The 18,007-nt window shown below is 57.7% G+C and overlaps 2 protein-coding genes across 8 annotated transcripts in view; both read right to left on the reverse strand.

Annotated features, from left to right (window-relative positions):
- Nucleotide 1: 1 nt before the first annotated feature.
- Nucleotides 2–12,351, reverse strand: KHK (ketohexokinase). 6 transcript variants are annotated; one of them, XM_027113603.1, is made up of 9 exons: nt 11,753–12,351; nt 7,823–7,939; nt 5,701–5,835; nt 5,379–5,513; nt 3,453–3,525; nt 2,577–2,723; nt 1,460–1,548; nt 1,165–1,322; nt 869–1,077 (listed from the first exon to the last, which is right to left on the reverse strand). In XM_027113603.1, the coding sequence occupies exons 1-9, from the start codon at nt 11,842–11,844 to the stop codon at nt 992–994; spliced, it is 1,032 nt and encodes a 343-aa protein (XP_026969404.1). In that variant the 5' UTR covers nt 11,845–12,351; the 3' UTR covers nt 869–991. The 6 variants fall into 6 exon arrangements, with proteins under 6 accessions (XP_026969398.1, XP_026969399.1, XP_026969404.1 ...); XM_027113597.1 differs by lacking the exon at nt 5,379–5,513 and having other exon boundaries at nt 2–1,077; nt 11,753–12,348; XM_027113601.1 differs by lacking the exon at nt 5,379–5,513 and having other exon boundaries at nt 928–1,077; nt 1,165–1,228; nt 11,753–12,349.
- Nucleotides 12,352–12,744: 393 nt separating this feature from the next.
- EMILIN1 (elastin microfibril interfacer 1) overlaps nt 12,745–18,007 on the reverse strand; it is a 7,918-nt gene continuing 2,655 nt past the window's right edge. Inside the window, exons 5-9 of one of the 2 annotated variants that reach the window (XM_027113596.1) lie at nt 15,133–17,052; nt 14,647–14,763; nt 14,242–14,259; nt 13,945–14,082; nt 12,745–13,499 (exon numbers count right to left, since the gene is read on the reverse strand). In XM_027113596.1, coding sequence (XP_026969397.1) covers nt 13,162–13,499; nt 13,945–14,082; nt 14,242–14,259; nt 14,647–14,763; nt 15,133–17,052 — 2,531 coding nt within the window. In that variant the 3' untranslated portion in view covers nt 12,745–13,161. The remainder of the gene's footprint in view (nt 13,500–13,944; nt 14,083–14,241; nt 14,260–14,646; nt 14,764–15,132; nt 17,053–18,007) is intronic. The other variant, XM_027113595.1, reaches the window with a different exon arrangement.

The raw sequence follows: 18,007 nt of genomic DNA on the forward strand, positions 1-18,007 counted from the left end.
TATCCTCACGATAATTCTATGACCAGGCAGAATTAGCACCATTTGACAGATGAGGAAATTGGGGAAGATGGAGTTCAGTAATGTACTCATGGTCCCATAGCTAAGTAAGTGGCAGATTTGAATTCAGGCCTGTCTGAGCCTAAAGCCCATACCTTTTATCACATTCTACGGCCTCACCCCCCTGCCCCAACTCCCATGTGGAAATTCACCAATTCCCATATGCCCTCAGACCAGGTCTCCCCCAGGGAAAGCAATGCTTTGCATTCCGGGTCATATTTGTGGCGCAGGCACCGCCTTAACCACAAGGCGGCTCCAAGGGGGGGCGGTCAGGCTCGGGGTCAGTCATTGGGGAGATATTTTTGGACTGCAGAGGCGCCGCCAAACCAGAGGAGGCTCCCTGCCCGCTGGCCTGTCAGGTTGGCTCAGCCATGTGGACACACTTGTGGCCACTGGAGTCTTGTGACAGAGCTGGGGCCCAGAGGAGCTTTTCTCATGGCTTGTGGTTATTTGGAAGGTTCCCTGGGGTGCAAGGGGTTAAGTCTCCTCCCCCACCAGGAAGGCTGGAAGTCTGGCCCTCTACCCTGAGCTGGGGCCCCAGCAGGGGCACAGCTGGTGGCAAGCCTGGGGCACTTCCTGCTGCTCTGGTCTGGGTGGCCCCTCCTCTGGGCCTGGGCAGGAGGTGAATTTGGGGACTAGAGAAAAAAAGGGCGAAGGACTGCAGGATCAAAGCCTCCAGAATCCCCAGCCAGAGCAGCTCAGACATCGAAGACAAACAGACTGCCAGAAGGAAGCTGGCTCTGGGGAAGATTTATTTGCTCTGCAGCTCTGCCATGTGAGATGCCAGGTCACAGGTGGAGCCCTCCCACAGCCTGCATCTGCCTGGGGGGGCAAGGCAGCCTGATGCCAGCTGGCCAGAGAAGAGAGGGCGACGGCAGCCAGTGTTGCTGGCCCGGGGCGGGGATGTGAGCCGGTGCTTCCTGCCACAGGGCACTCACACGATGCCATCGAAGCCCTGCAGACCACACTTCTTGCCCGCCACCTGGCAGCCAAAGCTCAGTGCCTCCTGCATGCTCTTCCCTGGAGGGGGGGGATGAGCAGCCAGATCAGCCGGGCCTTCTGGGCAGGGGCAGGCCCCGGCCCTGGGCCTGCTGCTGGGGTACTCACCCTGGGACAGGCTGAAGATGACGGATGCGTTGAAGGTGTCTCCGGCCCCCAGAGTGTCCACCACCTGGGGCGGTGGGAAAGCGTCGGAGTGGAGCAGCCGTCCATCAGGGCCCAGGGCATCGGCACCCTCCTCAGCCCAGGCACAGACCAGCGTAGCCCTGTGACACCCTCCACTCAGCTGGGTGTTAGCCCAGCCCTGGCCCCCAGCCTCATTATCCCTCCCCGGGGCAGACCCTGGAGGCCAGGCTCCCTCACTCCCCGTACCCGGGCCGCTGCCTGGCTTCCGCTAGCTCACCCCTTCCTCACGCGACCGTACAGGCCCCTCAGGGCCTCCTTCGCTGACTGGAACCCAAAGTGCTTGGCCACATCTTTGCTGACAAACACCTGTGGGCAGTGGAAGAGAGGCTGACAGTCAGCTGAGCTCTACCCCAGCTGTCCCTCACTACCAGCAACCTGCTCCTCCATCGTGGCCACCTAAACCCCCAAGTAGCATCTCGCTGTCCCTCAGGAACACGTTTTCATACTTGCTCAGGATATGCTAGAAAACAGCCATGTAAATTGTGACACGAAAGCCCCGGCCTATTCTAAGATCAACGAATTTCCTCACAATTGAAAACCCAGAGTGAGTCTTGAGGTCATCTTGGGGCACAATCTACAACTGGCAGGTGAAACCACGGCTTTCAGGAGGGTTTTTGTTCTGTTTGGCTTTCCGCATACAGCTATGCCCTCTAGGTCTGATTTCTTCATCTTTAAAACAAAGGGATAGGGGTTCTAGAGCTTCCTTAACACCAGCTACATATTAGAATCACCAGGGTGTTTTGTTAAAAAAATACTTCAGCCCAGGCTTCACCTCTACCAACCAAATTAAAAAAAAAAAAAAAAAATGAGGGTGGGGCTCAGGCATCCACATCATTTAACGTGCAACCAAGGCTGAGGCCCAACGAGCTGCCACTGTGATGCTAGATTAGCATCCCGATTCCACGTACATTCCACACTTACCATGCGCAAGCCCCCTTCCCATCCTCCCTCACCCCCTACAGAACTGGAGGGCACCTCGGAGAACAGTCCCATCCTGTCATTTGACAGAGGAAAAGACAGGAGGCCCAGGGAGGGGAGGCTTCCACGCAGGCTGGCCCTGAGGCTGGCTGTCTTGGCCTTGACCAAGCCCTCTGGCTGCCTTCATACCTATGCGCCCGCTGGGCTGGAGAAATTCTACTCCTTGGCCGCTGTTGAGGCCTGCACTAGAGCCCTAAGCTAGAGGTCTGCCTCTGCTTTGCCCCCACCTGCCAATATCACCAAGCCGCAAAGTGCCGCCCTAAGTGTGACAGGCAGGACAAGGGGACACTCGGACTCCCTTTAAGGACCAAATTAAGCTGGATGTGGCAAGGTGGGGGGCCGTGGGGGATGCTTACCACGTCTCCGTAGCCCAACAGCTGGTACAGCTCCTCTCGCGGCTTCTCCACCTCCACAGACACCTGGATCTTCTGCTCTGGAGGCTGCCTGGCGTTGTGCTGTTCTATCCGCTGCAGCATCTTCACCTGCTCTGATGCATTTCGGCCCTGGGGCAGAGCAGGGCAGGGCAGGCAACTCAGGACCAGCTGGGCGCTGGTCTCATTCTGCCTCATTCTTCCCTCCCTGCTGGAACCATGGGTGAGGGGGGAGAGGGGCCAGGAAGGCTGGGCCGGAAACCCAACCTAAGTCTCAAAATTCTAGTGCTATTCTGGACCTTGGAGACCTTATTGACCAGCCCTCCCATTTCAGATGAGAAGATGAAAGAATAAAAGAGAGACTCTCCTAAGGACCTACAATAAATTAAATGACAGGGCTAGGATTAGAACTCAGGACTTCTCAAGGTTTCCTCCCACCTAGACTCCAAAACTTCTCTTGGAATGAAGATTCTAGTTCCCTTTATTTGGGAGCTGGGTCAGGCCCTCCCATTCCTGCCTCCCCAGAGGTAACAGGTCAGGCCTCCCACAGCCAAGCTCCTGCCAGAGGCCAAGTCCAGAGGAGGTGGGGCAGCCTGTAACACAGGAAGCACCAGACTTTGCCTAGAGCCAGCACCCTGCTTCTGGCACCTACATCCTGCTGTGTGACCTTGAGAAAATCACCCAGTCTTTCTGGGCCTTTCTGGACCTGAAAACATAGAAGGAGGATGGAGAGTGGGTGAGGGGGGTTGGATTCATTGATCTCTAAGGTACTTCATGGTTCAAAGAAACCAAGAAGAAGGCAGAACATGTGGAGGGGCTGGCAGGTTGAGGCCCTCAAAACACAGGTAGGGCAGGGCTTGCCTCAATGTGGATCCACTTGAACCGGGTCAGGTCAACCTTCTCAAAGTCTTTAGCAGACACATCTGGTAGGTTCCTGAGTCGCAGGACAGAAAGGACAGAGAAGGGGCATGGTGAGGTCAGCCAGGGCCAGGATCTCTAACTGGCTGCTACGGCCCCTATGCGTGGCGCTGCCTGCAGCATGGCAGGAAGCTGAATCTATAGCACATGCTTCTGAGGCTTGGCTCCAGGACAGACCCTGTCTTAGGCTAAACTCGAGACCACTCCTTGCCCTGCTCAGCTCCATCCACACAGGGGGCTGCAGGCAGTTTCCTAGGATGCCCCTTCCTGTGTTTGAGGCTGTGATATTATCTAAGGGCAAACTCAACCACCACATATGTCAAGCAAGGGACCAGTTCTGCGTGCCTTGCAGACCATATCTCCCAAAATGCTTTCAGAGCACCAGGGACTACAATTCCCAGAATTCCTCTTGCCAGCAGCACACACAGCTACCACCACGCAGTGCCCTGGGAAACTACAAAGGCCACGCCGTTCTGCCTGGAGCTCGGGTCTGGGTCCTCTCAGTTCAGGCACCCCAGGGGTGACAGCAGCCCTGTCCTGAGTTTGGCAGCTCCATGTTATGACCCTGGGATCAAGGTTGGTGCTTGAGAATGAGTTCATTTTTGGCCGACTTAGGTGTGGAGACCTGGGATGGGTCCGCCTTGACCTTCCTTGCCCAGAGACCTACACACAGCCAGTGTCCTCCCCTCCATGTTCTGCGCCAAATCCTACTTCGATTTAACTAGCTGGGTGACTGTGGCCTTTCTGAGGTGCTTCCCCTTCGGTAAATGGGACCGAACCCCTAGCCCCGCAGGCCTGCTGCAGCTGGAGATAATGTGTGTGGATATGCCTGGACTGAGGCCGTGGGCAATAAACATTTCTCCTTGGAGCTCCTCTCCCTCCCTTCCCGTGAATACCCATGTTGTGTCCCTGATCAAAGCTGCTACAGATTGTTGCTTAATGGGCAGATGACTAGGGTTGCCCAATGGGAAGATCGTGTCTAGCATGTATGCTTACCCACTCATTCATTGGGACACAAAGAGCCCAGGGCCACTGGTTATAAATCTTGTTCTAGGATGACTGCCCCTCCCACAGGTTCAGTGGTTGTGCTGGGCAGCAGGGACAGTCAGAACCCCAGGGCAGCTGGGCTTGGGCCATCTCTGCCCTAACAGAGTACTTGGCACACCCTAGTTTCTCAGTAAACTAAACCTCTTGAGATTTTTCAGGAGGGAATCTGGGAGAGATGAGAAGGGGTCTCTCCCTGGAAGCTTGGGACCCTAAAGGGATGCCCCTGCCCTGCCCGAGGTTAGCAACACGTCAGATAGCCCTGTTCTGCTGAGCCAGTGTTCCCCTTCCCTCCTTCAGCAATGGCTGCGAGTGGTGTGTGGCATTTGGTCTGGCTTCATTATGCTGGGACCTTTGGGGTTGCTCATCTCTTTCGAACACCCAAACCTCAGCTCCTGGTGCCATGCTGCAGGCTGGCAACTCTGGGGCTGACCCTGGAAACCCCAGTGGGCCCCCTTCAGGGCTCAAGATGGTTTGAATCACATCTCCCATCCCTCTGTCCTCAGAACAATTTCCCCATACTCACACCCAGGCTGCTGATTGGCTGATTATGGAGGAATCACATAATAAATTACAGTTTGCACAGGCCTGCCCGCCCATCCTTGGTGTTGACCAAGGCCAAGTCGCCAGGCAGAGCAAAGCCCATCCCTTCCCACCTCACTTCTCCCCTAATTGAGAACAATTCCGAAATCACTGAACAGTTTGGCATAGGGACAATTTCTGGTACAAAGAGAGAGGCCACAGAGGGTGGGCAAGTGGGCTGCCCACGTGGCAAGTGAGGGAGCTAATTGGTGGGCTGTGGCAGGGCAGGCCAGGGGGCCTTACGTGTCATAGAGCACAATGGTACGGGAGCCATTGGAGCTGTTGACGATGCAGCAAGAGCATGGGGCTTCCCCGCTACTCTGCCAGGCCACCTGAGACACGTCCACGCCCCGCTGCCTGAAGTCAGCCACCAGGAAGCTTGGGGTGGAGCCCGAGCCAAGGGAAGGGCAAGGAGACACAGATTAGAGGCTACCAGGGGCCTGGACCTCCCGCGGGGTGGGGAGCGGTGCCGGAGCACGCGGGTCTTGGAGAGAGGGTCCTGCTCTGGGAGCTGAGTGACGGCAATGGCGGCGGCAGCTGGCAAGGCGCAGACGGATGTACAAACCTGTAGGCATGTATGATGGTGCGGCTACCACTGGCCTCGCTGCTGATGACTGTGGAAATGGGGACGGAGCCTGTGGTCTGAAAGACCGTGTAGCGTAGGTCCACGGAATAGCGGCGAAGGTCGTCCAGGACAAAACTGCCAGGGCGGAGTAACCCGGGGAGGCGCAGTTCGACGGGGGTTTGGGGACTGGAGGGTAGGTGGCAGGGCCACCGGGGACCCTGGGGTGCAAGCACAGGGGCTAGGATGGGACTGGGAGTCACTGTCACAGGCTGTGTGGAGGCAGGAGAGGCAGGAGAGCATGGCTGGAGCTTAGTGAGAAAAACCCTAAGGGACATTCTTTTAGGTCCTGACTGAAGCAAACTCCAACCCTGACCCTGTCCTTCAATCTGACTCAAGCTGGAAAGGATTTGCTCACGTTCATAAAGCTGGATGGGGTAGATGTGGGACCTAGAACATGCACCCTGTTTGAACCTAGCAGGTGAGGGCACTGTGGCCCGCATCACGCAAGGCCCAGGCAGTATTAATAATGACCAAGGTGATACTTTGTCCCCCAGGTGCCCTCTGCTTGCTTATCCCCATGGTACTCCACTCTCTGAAGTCCTTCCGGTCCTAACGTGATTCCTGTCCTTCTACACCTGCCTCCACGATGCCCAGCCTCGGTGGCCCTGCTCACTACCCGCTCCTTCCACAGTGGCAAGCCCTCTCAGTGCCTGAGGCCCCTCAGTATGGACCGGGTCCAGGACTCTCGCTCAGAATCCCCTCCAATCAGAGTGAGCCGGGGGGTGGCCCTTCTGGAAGACTGTACCAGCAGAACAAGGAGGTCACCCATCCCTCCCAGCTCTTTGGAAATGAGCTGTGGCCACTACGCCCAGCAGTCCAGCCACCATCCTGGCCTTTCTCACTATGGCTGAACCCCACTTTCGGCAACACCAAGGCTGGACAAGATCTGTATAGAGGTACCACATCGGGGCATCATTCCTTGCCTTACGTCTCAAGGATCCTTTAAATAGTAGCTTTCCCACAGCATGGAGAATATGATTTGGTTTTTGCCAAATAACTTTTTGCACCCACAGTGCCAGGCACATGGTAGGTGCTCATTCAGTGTTTGTTGAACACATGGGGAGAATTTGGAATGGCCCAGCTATCAGCATGATTGCCACACAAAGGTGGGTCCACCACCCCAAAGCAAGAGGCACGGTCTTGCTCTAGCTGGGAGGGAAGGCAGCTGCTGACGAGGGCTGACAAGTGAGCAGCTGTTGGCTCCGGGTCCCTCTGTCCCACATCACAGGGCAGGCTCTCGTGCCAGTTCATAAGGAAGGGAATCTGGCTGCGGCTTGGAGCTGGGCTCTGGCACCAGCCCCTCTCAAACCAGGGTTCAAAGGGCTGTGCTTTACAGGCCAGCAACCTGGCAGCCTGCCCCTGTGCCCACAGTGGGCAAAGTGGGCCTCACCGCCTGATAAGCGCTTGCTGAGTCGGCAGTGCCAGGGGTCAAAGGGCTCTTGGGTTCCTGCAGCAGCCAACATAGAGGAAGCGTGTGGGCCACTACGGGCTGCAGCCTCCTAGCCGATGAGCTGGGAGGCATGGGGCTGGGCCCAGCTTTAGCACGTGGCATTGGGGTGTCCTTGGGCAGGGAGCTCTCGCTGCTTCAGTGAACAACGGGGACACAATCACTGGCCCTGCCCCCTCAGCTGGGAAAGAAACTGCAGGCCTGGACCCTGGGACCGTGGATGCAGGACATCCCTGAGAGGGCAGGTACAGCATGTCCCTAACTGCCTTCTGCCAAAAGGACAGGCAGGATTAGGGACTTGAGAAGGGCAAAGTCACATCCACCGCAGACAGTCTGTTGGAAACAAGGAAGAAGAAGGTGGGAAGCCGAAGCAGGCTCCAGGGACTGGCCAAGGAAACAGGCTGTGAAAATGAAACCTTTAACAGGAGCAGCGTTAACAACTGAGCAGCAGATAAGCCATACCAGGGAGGGTCTGGGATGCCGGTACTCCACTCCCCACGCCCCACCCATTTCTGGTGGCCACAAACCATTTCTCAGAGACCGCCCACCCAGGGCCAAGGCTTCCTTCTTCTCCCCCCACCCTGTGGGCCACCCTCCCCTGCTCCCTCCACTTACTCGGCAGCGTGGCCCGGGGCCAGCGAGCCCATGAAGGCACAGGGGGCTCCAAGCAGGGAGAGGACAGTGCAGGAGTTGGATGCGTTGCCTCCACGCTGCCATCTCTGGGACAAGCACCTGCAAAACACAAGGAGGGTCCCTGCAGATCCAGCAGGCTGGGGCTGGGATAAGCAGGGCTGAGCCCTGAGTAGGGCCCGCAGGATGTAAAAGCCAGGCGATTCCCCTCAGAAAGCATCCAGGCCAGCCTTAGGCTCAGCAAAGGGAAGAGGCTCAGCTATTCCCCAGCCCAGGCTAAATTCAAGTTCACAGTGATTCATTTCTATCTTTCACCTATTCTTATGACATCAGGAAAGTACTCAGTTGGGCCCATCACAGTTTGAGGGTCTCATTGACTTTGGGTTACTTCCTCCTCTGTTACAGGGACCCCCCACCAAGCCTCCTCCTTGAGAGCTGCCTCTTCTCAAAGGTGGCAAATCTCCTGCTGCTTCTGTCTTAGGAGAGACCACTTCAGTAATAACTCAGATTAAAATAATTAAGACAGGAAGCAAACCCGGACATTGTGATCATTTAAGAAAGTTGTGTGTGGTAACTTTTATGATGACAAAAGTTAAAAAGACCAGTGAGTGAAGACCAGTTTTTCTCCATTTTTGTTTGTTTCTCCTTTTTTTTCAGCTTTATTGAGATATAATTGACATATAACATTCTGAAAGCTGAAGGTGTACAACGTGATGATTTATTTATTTTTTATTTTTTTAATTTTTTGGTACGCGGGCCTCTCACTGTTGTGGCCTCTCCCGTTGCGGAGCACAGGCTCCGGACACGCAGGCTCAGCGGCCACGGCTCACGGGCCCAACCGCTCCGCGGCATGTGGGATCTTCCCGGACCGGGGCATGAACCCGTGTCCCCTGCATCGGCAGGCGGACTCTCAACCACTGCGCCACCAGGGAAGCCCCAACGTGATGAGTTTGATATACATATATTTTGTGAAGTGATTACTACAATAAGGTTAGTTAACACATCCATCACAGTGCATAGTTACCTTTTTTTTTCTTCCTTTTTTTTTTTCTCCATCTTTACTGAAAATCTAACAAAAGGAAACTAAGTCAAGATACACCTGAAGGGCTTCATTGTCATCATCAACAACAAAAATGATAACTCATGCATACATGGTCAAAGAACCTGAATGATTTCTCATTTGTGCTCCAATAATACTGTGAGGTAACAGTACAGGCTGTTATTTCTATGCTTCCAGTTCCAAAAAGGATAATAATAACTGTGGCAGCTTACGATAAGGGGAACAAGTACCGAAGAACTACTAATTAAGAGAAATGAATGAAGTAGAATTTTTAGGCTAGGGTATATTTGTACACAAAGCTTAACCTTGAAGTTCCCTTCAGCCTTGGGAAAAGGGGACCACGATCTCATTAGAAAGAAGGATACTAATCTGCAAAAGGTCAAACATTTCTCAAGCTATGAGCTTTAGAGAAATTTTCATGCAGAGAAGAGAGGAGAAGCCTGGAGGGACTGGACTTGCTCAAGGTCCCAACAACAGTTAATGACAAAGCTGATACCAGAACCCGGGTCTCCTGACCCCAAACCACTGCAAGTGGTCTCTGAATGGAAAGTAGTTGGGTCCCAGCTTGTTGCGGCTTCAGGGAAAGGGTATACAGTTCTACTCTGTGGAAACCCTTCAAAGTTATATTGACACCCAACTTTCTGTGCAGAAATGCTCTGCTGAGCATGAAGATGCTTTCCGGAAGGTCCTTCTCAGCCAGGACTCTGGGAGGCAGGGCCATTCCTCAGGGGTCTGGCTGAGTTCCAGGTGGCAGTTCTCGGCTGCCTATGGAGAGAGCCTGGGAAAGGTGGGGCTCAGATGCTGGGAAGGACTGTGTCCCCACTCAGGTTTGCCCATCGGGGAGGCAAGACAGAGTCCAGGAGCTGGGCTGAGTGGGATGGGAGCACAGGAGAGAGGCCCTGTGGACAACCAAACTGCTCCACACAGAAGCAGAGCCATGGGTCTGGGGGAGCAGGGAGATACTCCCTAAAGTGCAGGGAGCACAGAGGGTCTCTTCAGAGAGGCACCTTGCTTAGTGCCCAGCGTCGGAACCAGCTCCCGTCAGGGTGGGACCAGCAGGCTCTTGTCCCAGCCTTCCAACATGAGTAAGCTCAAAGGCACCGGGACTCAGCTCCAGCGGAGCAAGTGCTCTGGGTCCCCTGGAGGTCCTCCACAGTTCCTAGAGAAACTGGAGCCCCAGAATTTGCACTGTTCTCCGGAAAGTAAACTTGCCTCCTCACTGGACACCAAGTCCTGGGGCTGGCTTGACCTTGGTAGGTGGGCTAGGTCCACACAGCAGCATACCCTGTGCCTCCCCCCACTGTCCCTGCACCTTCTGCCAGGGGCTGTCACCTCTGGCAAACAAAGCAGCCCAAAGCAAAGGGTCAACTCCATGAGGCGGGCAGCAGCAAAGGAACAGGGAGGGAGGGGCTTCCCTGGTGGCGCAGTGGTTGAGAGTCCGCCTGCCGATGCAGGGGACACAGGTTCGTGCCCCGGTCCGGGAAGATGCCACATGCCGCGGAGCGGCTGGGCCCGTGAGCCGTGGCCACTGAGCCTGCGCGTCCGGAGCCTGTGCTCCGCAACGGGAGAGGCGCCAACAGTGAGAGGCCCGCGTACCGCAAAAAAAAAAAAAAAAAAAAAAAAGGAACAGGGAGCACTAGAGAGGGCGGAGGGCTGGAACACTAGCATCAGGACGCTTGAGTTGTGACCACCACTCTGCCACTCATCAACTACGTGGCCCCTCACAGAAATTGTCTAATTTCTCCAAATCCTCAGCTTCCTCATCTCTAAAGAGAGGACGCGACTGATCCTTACACGCTTCCCATGGGCTGCTGTGAGGAAACTATGTAACAATGCCTGTGACAGTGCTGTGTGGACCCACGGCCTGAAGAATGCCGGGGGCTCTCCCCTCAGTGAGCCTCCTGGCTGTGGTTGCTGTAGTGTCCTTCCCGAGTTCAATCTTGAACTCGCCTTTTATCCAGTTCTTAGCTGAGACAAGTGAGGGCCAAGAAGCAGTTCTTGTCCGTATTCTGAGCACTAGACTGCACCAAGAGACAGCCACGGATTCCACCACACAGCAGTGTCTCGGGATCACAGTGTAAGGGTGATCAAGAGTAAATACGGGAACCAACAAATGACTTTTCAACTTCTACCAGACAACCAAGAAGGGTCTCTTCCACTATGCTGTTCACTGAGTATTGGAAATAGGACTTCTGGTAAACTTCTGGAATTCGGCACCAGGGAAAAGTCTGTGTGGCTCATGAGCCAGCTCTACCCATAACTCACAGCATCTCCAAATTTGCCTGCCGTGCCAGCAAGCCCCGAGCTACAGGGAAGCTTGAACACCATGGTTTTGAAAGTTCTTGTACAGTCTAACTGCACATACTTCTTATTGTAAGCTACCTCAAAAAAAATTTTTTAAAGACACAGATGAGATATATATGTGGTAAATAAATTAGAAGTAAATGCTGGTGATAGGCAAGTGCACAGTTCTCGTTAAAAAGAAAAAAACTGGTTCTGCACCTTCCTAGCTGTGTGCCCGTGGATAAATAACTGCGTCCCTCAGGGTCTTTACTTGCTTAGCCTACTCGGGTAAAATGGGGATAATGATGTCTGACACGGTCCCAGGGTTGAAATGGGAACTGGAGAACACAACGCTATCCAAAGCCTGGATCTTACTACTAAAGGCCTCAATTCTTTCCCCAGGTCCCGGGCAGAGGGCAGGGGGCACCAGCTCCCAAGGCGACTCTCAAGGCCTCGCTGCGGGCCCCCCGGCCCCCCCACCCCCTGCTCCGCAGCCCTGTAGTCTTGGCCGCCTGGCACAACGCGGGGCTGCAGCGGCCCCTAGGGTTTCCGAGGGGCCCGGGCGCCCCTACCTGCTGTCCGTGTCCTCCTCCGGGTATTTGTCCATCACACTGATGATGTCCAGCACCACTAGCCCCACGCACAGAATCTGTTTCTCTTCCATGATGCTGCTCCCGGAGATTTCTGCCCGCTCGGCTGACGGGGTTCCTCCCGGGCTCTGCCTCTTATCCCGGAGAATCGTGTCCCAGCTCCCAGAGTCTGTACTGGCTCCTCCTCCGCGTCCCGAGCTCCTCCTCCAAGGAGCCTCCTGCAGCGGCGAGGTGCAGAGGACGGAGCCGGGCTCTTGCTCCCCACGCGCATCGACCCCAGCGGGCCTGGGAGTGCAGACCCCGCGGTCTTGGTCCCTGGCCTCCCCTTAGCAGGTTGCGTGGCCCAGGAGATGGCTACGCCTTCAAATTCTCGCCCTGTTTCCTCACTTGTCAGACGGACTCCGAGCTAATACAAATCTCTCTGAAGCGCAGCTAGGCAACCTCATGAATGCCAAGAGAAAGTGCAGCAGAAAGGCATCGCTTGTCCCGCCCTCTCCTGCACCCGCGGCTCCCTCTCCAGACTCTAGGCCCGCGGTGTTGAGTCTGGCCTCGCAGCTGCGGCCCGGACCCCGGCATCCAGAGCCGCGGCTGGCGCGGTCCCCGCTGTCCCGCCCCGCCCCCGAGACCCAGCCAATCCCAGCTCGAGGCCTCGCCTCCGCCGCTGAGCAGCTGGGGCACGCAAGATGAGCGGCGGAGGTCACGTGACGGAAGACACCGCCCAGCGGCGCCGCGGTCTCGTCTCCCAGCGCCCTCTGGCGGACGCCGGCGGAAAAGGCGCGACCCGTAGTGGGGGCGGGCTAGCGCTCCAAGCCCCGGGCGCACTTCTCGCCTGCGCGTCCAGTGCAAGTGCAGGCAGAGCTACCCCTGCCACAGCGGAGGACGCGAGCAGGGTCCGGAACCCGGGGCTCCCTCACCCCGTCCCCTGTATACGCCTATCTACCCCTGAACACATAGTAGAGCAGACAGCTTGTTTAGTTTTTTTTTTTTTTTTTTAGAAAACCCAAGTGTCTTTATTCCTGAATAGTTTAGTATGGCGGTGGGGGCCGGAGCCCCCTCGAGAGAGTCCCGGAGCCCAGGGATTCGGCCTAGAGGCCAGTTGGGGGAGCAAAGTGTGCGAGGATTAGCTCCTCCGCAGTCCGAGTCTTGCAGGGACGGCGATCAGGCCAAAAGTCTGGACGAGGAGACCCCAGAGTCCCCGACCCGGCGCACTCCGACCGTGGGAAGGACGCTGCTCTGGGCGCCTGCGCTGCTGCGGCGGGTACAGAGACTGCAGCTTGCCCCGGGTCGGGGCCCCGTCCCAGGCGAGACGCCCCGGAGCCCACCCCCACCCCACCCCCGCTGGCTGTTTGGCCGGCGTAGACACTTCGGGCCGGTGGGGCCCGGCTCCCTGTCTATGCCTGTTCTAGCTCCAGGTCCCCGTAGAGCAGGGCTCCGCTGAAGATGGTGAGCGGTTCCTCCGAGTGCGCCAGCTGCCCCATGACCAGGTCGATGCAGACCGTGTCCCCGGCCTGCAGCGGCAGAATGAGGCTGAAGACGCCTAGGGCGCCCGGGCTGGGCTGGCTCTCGGCCACCGGCTTATTCTCCAGGCCCTCAGGCTCGTAGCCACCGGAGTCTATGCGGGCCACGCCCAGGTTGGAGCGGGACAGCACGGCCTCCACTTTCTCGTGCCGGTGCCCAGTCAGCACCGCGCTCAGCAAGTAGCGTCCGGCTATAGGCGCCGTGAACACGCCTGGGGACAACAGTGGCAATCAGGAGGGAGACAGGTGGCAGGGGCCGTGAAGGTGTCCGGGAGCCCTTGCAGAACTCCTGGACTACGTGCAGAGGGACCCTCTGGGTCTTTTCACCTCTCTTCTACTAGAACTCCACGGACGGCAGGGAAACCAGTGTTTTGTTCATTTCCCCATCCCCAGCACTTAAAACAGTGCCTGTGCAAGAAGAGGCCCCCATAAAGAGCTGTGGAATGATCGGCTTTTCCCCTCCCCGGCTTTTCCCCTCCCCACCTCACCCCCCAGTCCAAGCTGTGGTGAGAATGAATAAATGAAGGAGAGAATAGGGGTCTCCCCAAACCAGAGAATGAAAAGACTCAGCTTGTCTGAAACGGCAAGAATGGGGACATATCACTGCACAGCCTCCCCCATTCCCCCCAGTGCCCAGCTGCCCACTCCCAGGCTTACCAGTCTCTGGATCATAGTAGCCCCCATCGTTGAGCAGGACTCTGTCAAAGGGCACTGTGCCTGGTTCAGAGCGGGGCAAACTCAGGGCAGCTGAAAAGGCCACCCGGGGCACAGAGGCTGCTGGTGCCCCCTCTGCTCCTGGGTGGGGTAGGGAGGGTGTCAGAGTGGATGCTCAGTGCAGGGCTGCCCAGCCCCCTTCCCCTCCTGGGTCTCTACCCCCAGGGCTGTCTGAGGCCTTCCATCCTCCAAATCCTAGTTCAGTTCCCCGCCCTCCAGCACTGAATGAGAGGAACTTACCCTGTTCACCTTGGGGACCTGTGGGAAGAAACAAGGGAGCTGTGAGAAGTAGGGCAGCTCTCGCTAAGTCACTCAGCAAACATCTGCTTTCCCACTGTGCTACGTGCTATGCAGACTCCAAAACAGAACTGGGCGTATCAAGAAAAGGAGGAACAGATAGGGTCCATTCTGTTCAACCTTATAGGCTCAGGCATCGTCTTCAACACAGCAGTGAGGCCACCACAGCTAACTGGCCAACACAGTGACTATCCTAGCTCCTAGTCACTGTCAGCCATGTAGCAGCCCCAGTTCCTTGCCTCTTTCCCCCCCTTCTCTGTCCGGTTCAGAGTAGAATGTCAAGCCCGGGGCAGCCGGGGTTGGGGCTGGGAGTAGCCCTGGCTGCAGCAAGGATCTCAGCCCACATACCTGGTGGTCCGATGGGCCCCTTTTGTCCATCCTTGCCTGGAGGTCCTGGAGGTCCGGCAGGGCCTGGGGGTCCCTCTACCCCGGGAGGCCCTGGTGGCCCAGCCTCACCTGCAGGACCTACAGTGACAAAACTAAGTTGAAGGAGAGCCTTAAAAAGGAGTTTCCAAAGGACAGGGAAGGTGGTGGATCCAGGGACAGGGTGATGGGGCCCCTCGCTGCCCATGCTGGGTACCTAGCCGGTAGAGCAGCACCCCTCCTCCACCCACAGGCCTGTCTGAGCCGTCAGGGGAGGGCGGGGAGCTGGGACCTTGGATCATCTCTTGTGGACAAACCAAGCCCTGGGACAGAGGTGGATCTGCAATTCATGCTGGGCAGGGCAAGGAGAAAGTGGATGAGGTTAAAGCTGGGCTGCCGCGGGGTCAGGGGAGGAGAAAGAAAGGACTTGAAAGGAGTGCCCCCACCCCGTGCCTCCTCTTGCCCCCTCACCAGTGAGGTCCTTCAGACTGAGCTGGTGAAGCCGGTCCTCCAGGAGCAGCAGGGAGCTGTTAAGGGCGCTGAGCCTCCTGCCCAGGCCGGCCTGCCCCCCTAGCAGCTTCTCCAGCAGGGCGGCCTGTGTCTGGCTGGTGCTGTTGGTTTCCCGTAGCCCAGCCCAGAGCCCAGCCACGTGTCTGGAGAGGCCTTCGCGCAGGCCCTGCAGTCCCCCGGCCACCGTGTCCAGCCGCTCACAGACTCCCTCCAGGCGGCCCAGTCGCCCCTCTAGGCTGGGGCACTGGCCGGCCTGTGCCTGTCCCTCTTCCAGGCCTCGGAAGCGCTCCTCACTCTCTGTAGCGTGCTCTGTGGCCTCCTGCTGCAGCCTGTTAATCTCAGAGATGATGCGGTCCTTGGTGGCTCCCAGGTCAGCCAGATCAGCACCCTGGCCCTCCACTGTGGTCTGGAGCTCATGCAGTGAGTCATTGAGGGAGCTGAAGGTGAGAATAACCTCGGAGAGCTCTCCCTGCAGGGCCTGGAGGGCTGAGCCTGAGCTGCCCCCGAACACACTGAAGCCATCCAGAGGCCCACGGCTCGGTCCCCCAACACCCGGGCCGGCCCCAGGGCCCCGTGCGGGCAACAGGGGGCAGGAGCAGCGCTCCACACCATCCCGAAGACGGCCCAGCTCCTCCTGGACACCACCACAGGCGCCACAGCCCTCATCCCCACGGGCCTGCAGCAGCCCCTCCAGCTGGCCCAGCCGCACCGCTGTGAGATTCAGCTGCAGTGCGAACTCTGCAGCCGTCTCATCCAGCGCATTGACCCGACCCTGGAGCTGGCCCGCGACCCCTTGCAGTCCCTCCAGCGTGGCCTGCTGGGACTCCCCAGCTGCTCCCAGCTTGTGCAGGCCTGAGCCCACCAGCTGCAGTTGCCCCTCGCTGTCCAGCACCCTGCGCTCCAAGGCACTGAGGATCTCGCTGACCTCGGAGCCCTGCTCGCCCGGGGCCCCAGAGCAGAGCTGCCCACATGCCTGCACAGCCCCTGCCACCTGCTCCTCCAGCAGAGCCAGCCGCCCCCCCAGCTCCCCGCTCACGTTGGCCAGCAGCCCCTCCAGCCTCTCTTGTTGGCCCCGGGCAGCAGGCAGCCAGTGGCCCAGGCCCCCGGGAAGCCCCCGCCAGCCCTCCTCCAAGGGGCCCAGGGTGGAGTTGAATCGGTCCTCCAGGCGAGCGAGGCGGGACGCTAAGCTGGTATAGCCTGGGGGGTGGCCCCCCTGCCCAGCTGCTACTCCCAGGTTGGCGCCTCGCCGCCCGCTCAGCACTGTCACCGAGCCAGCCACCACATCCAGCCTCCGCTCCAGTTCAGCCAGTCGCCGGCCCAGCTCTGGAGGGCAGCACTCCGGAGGGGGCCAGCGGCCCAGGGCCTGCCCAGCGAGCTGCCGCTGCCGCTCCTCCACGGAGGCCAGTAGCTTCTCCAGCGCTCGCAGCCGCTCCCTGTCCTCCTGCTGCTGCCGGCGGAAGCCATCCAGCCCCGCCAGGCACACAGAGCAGGACTCCTGCAGCCGCTGCTCCAGCTCCCGCAGCAGCTCCTCGCTGTGGCCGGGAGGGGCCGGGCTTGGGCCCAGAGCCCTGCTGCCACCGCTGCCGCCACCACCGCTGTGATGGGTGTTGAGATGGCCCAGCTCCTGGTCGTGGGTGGAGACGCGGTTGTCCAGGAGCTGCAGCTGCTGCTGTATCTCGCTGAGGGTTTCGTGCACACCGGGGCGGGCAGCTGCATCTGCGGGCTGCTGCCTCCCATTAAAGGCTATCTCCACAGCTCTCTGGACGTCTTCCGTCAGGCGCCCACTCAGTCCCTGCAGGACACCCCGGAGGCCCTGCAGCTCCTTCGTCAGGCTCTGCACCTGCTCCTCCAGCTGCTGCACCTTTTGTGACTCCCCAGGTCCTGGCAGAGAGGGGAAGGCATAAGGGCGAGGGGCTAGGCCTCAGAGCTCAGTGCCTACCTCCTAGGTCCTGCGCTCCCCAGCTCCAACAAGAGGGCAGAGGTCCCAGCTGATGTGGCCATTCCTTAGCTGCATGACTTGGGCAAGAAAAGATGGTAGGAAACTCCATTCACTGAATGCCTTTAAGCCACATGTGTACCATGGCTCCTTCCCGCATCCAGCAACTCCATTGTGCAAATACCATTAGTTCTTCCCATTTCACAGACTGGGAAACAGAGGACCAGAGAGGTTAATTAACTGGGCCATGGATTACAAGTTTAATAAGTGGCAGAGCCAAGTTTCAAACCCAGGTCGTCCATCAGACCACCAAGGCCAGGTCCTTTCCACCTTCCAGAATGCCTCTTAACTTTATGGAAACTGTTCCAACATCTGAAAAAAGGGAATGACACTAGGTCCTTCCCTCAGGGTGAGTGAAATGCGGACGTGGGGTAGGAACCTCTCCACAGCACTACAGGGACAAACAGGGCTCTGAGGCGAGCTGCGGGGGATCTGGCTGGATGGTCGGAGAATCAGCCAGAAGTTCCTGTTTCCATAATTACAGCACAGCTATCTCCCTGGCAGGCAAACACAGCACATCTGCAGTGCCGGGCAACGGGGACTGCTGCATTCTGGGACCTGTAGTCTCCAGAGGCCACCGAGGGGCCTGGGACCTGTAGTTGGCTGCAGTGCATGCTAGGACTTGTAGTCTCATCTGTCTATCCCCTTGGACCAAGCTTCTCCAAGGAAGTCCCCCTTCCTCCGCAGCTGTTCCCAACTAGGAAGTATCTTGGCTACACGTGGGCGTGAACAAGCACATTCTCTTCTTCTGCCTTCCTTTTCTCTGGGTCTCCACTCAATCTCTCTTCTCTGTCACACACACACACACACACACACACACACACACACACACACACACAC

Source organism: Aethalodelphis obliquidens, unplaced genomic scaffold, assembly GCF_003676395.1.
Source record: "Aethalodelphis obliquidens isolate GAN/ISIS:26980383/991018 unplaced genomic scaffold, ASM367639v1 scaffold12, whole genome shotgun sequence".
Lineage (NCBI taxonomy): Eukaryota > Metazoa > Chordata > Mammalia > Artiodactyla > Delphinidae > Aethalodelphis > Aethalodelphis obliquidens.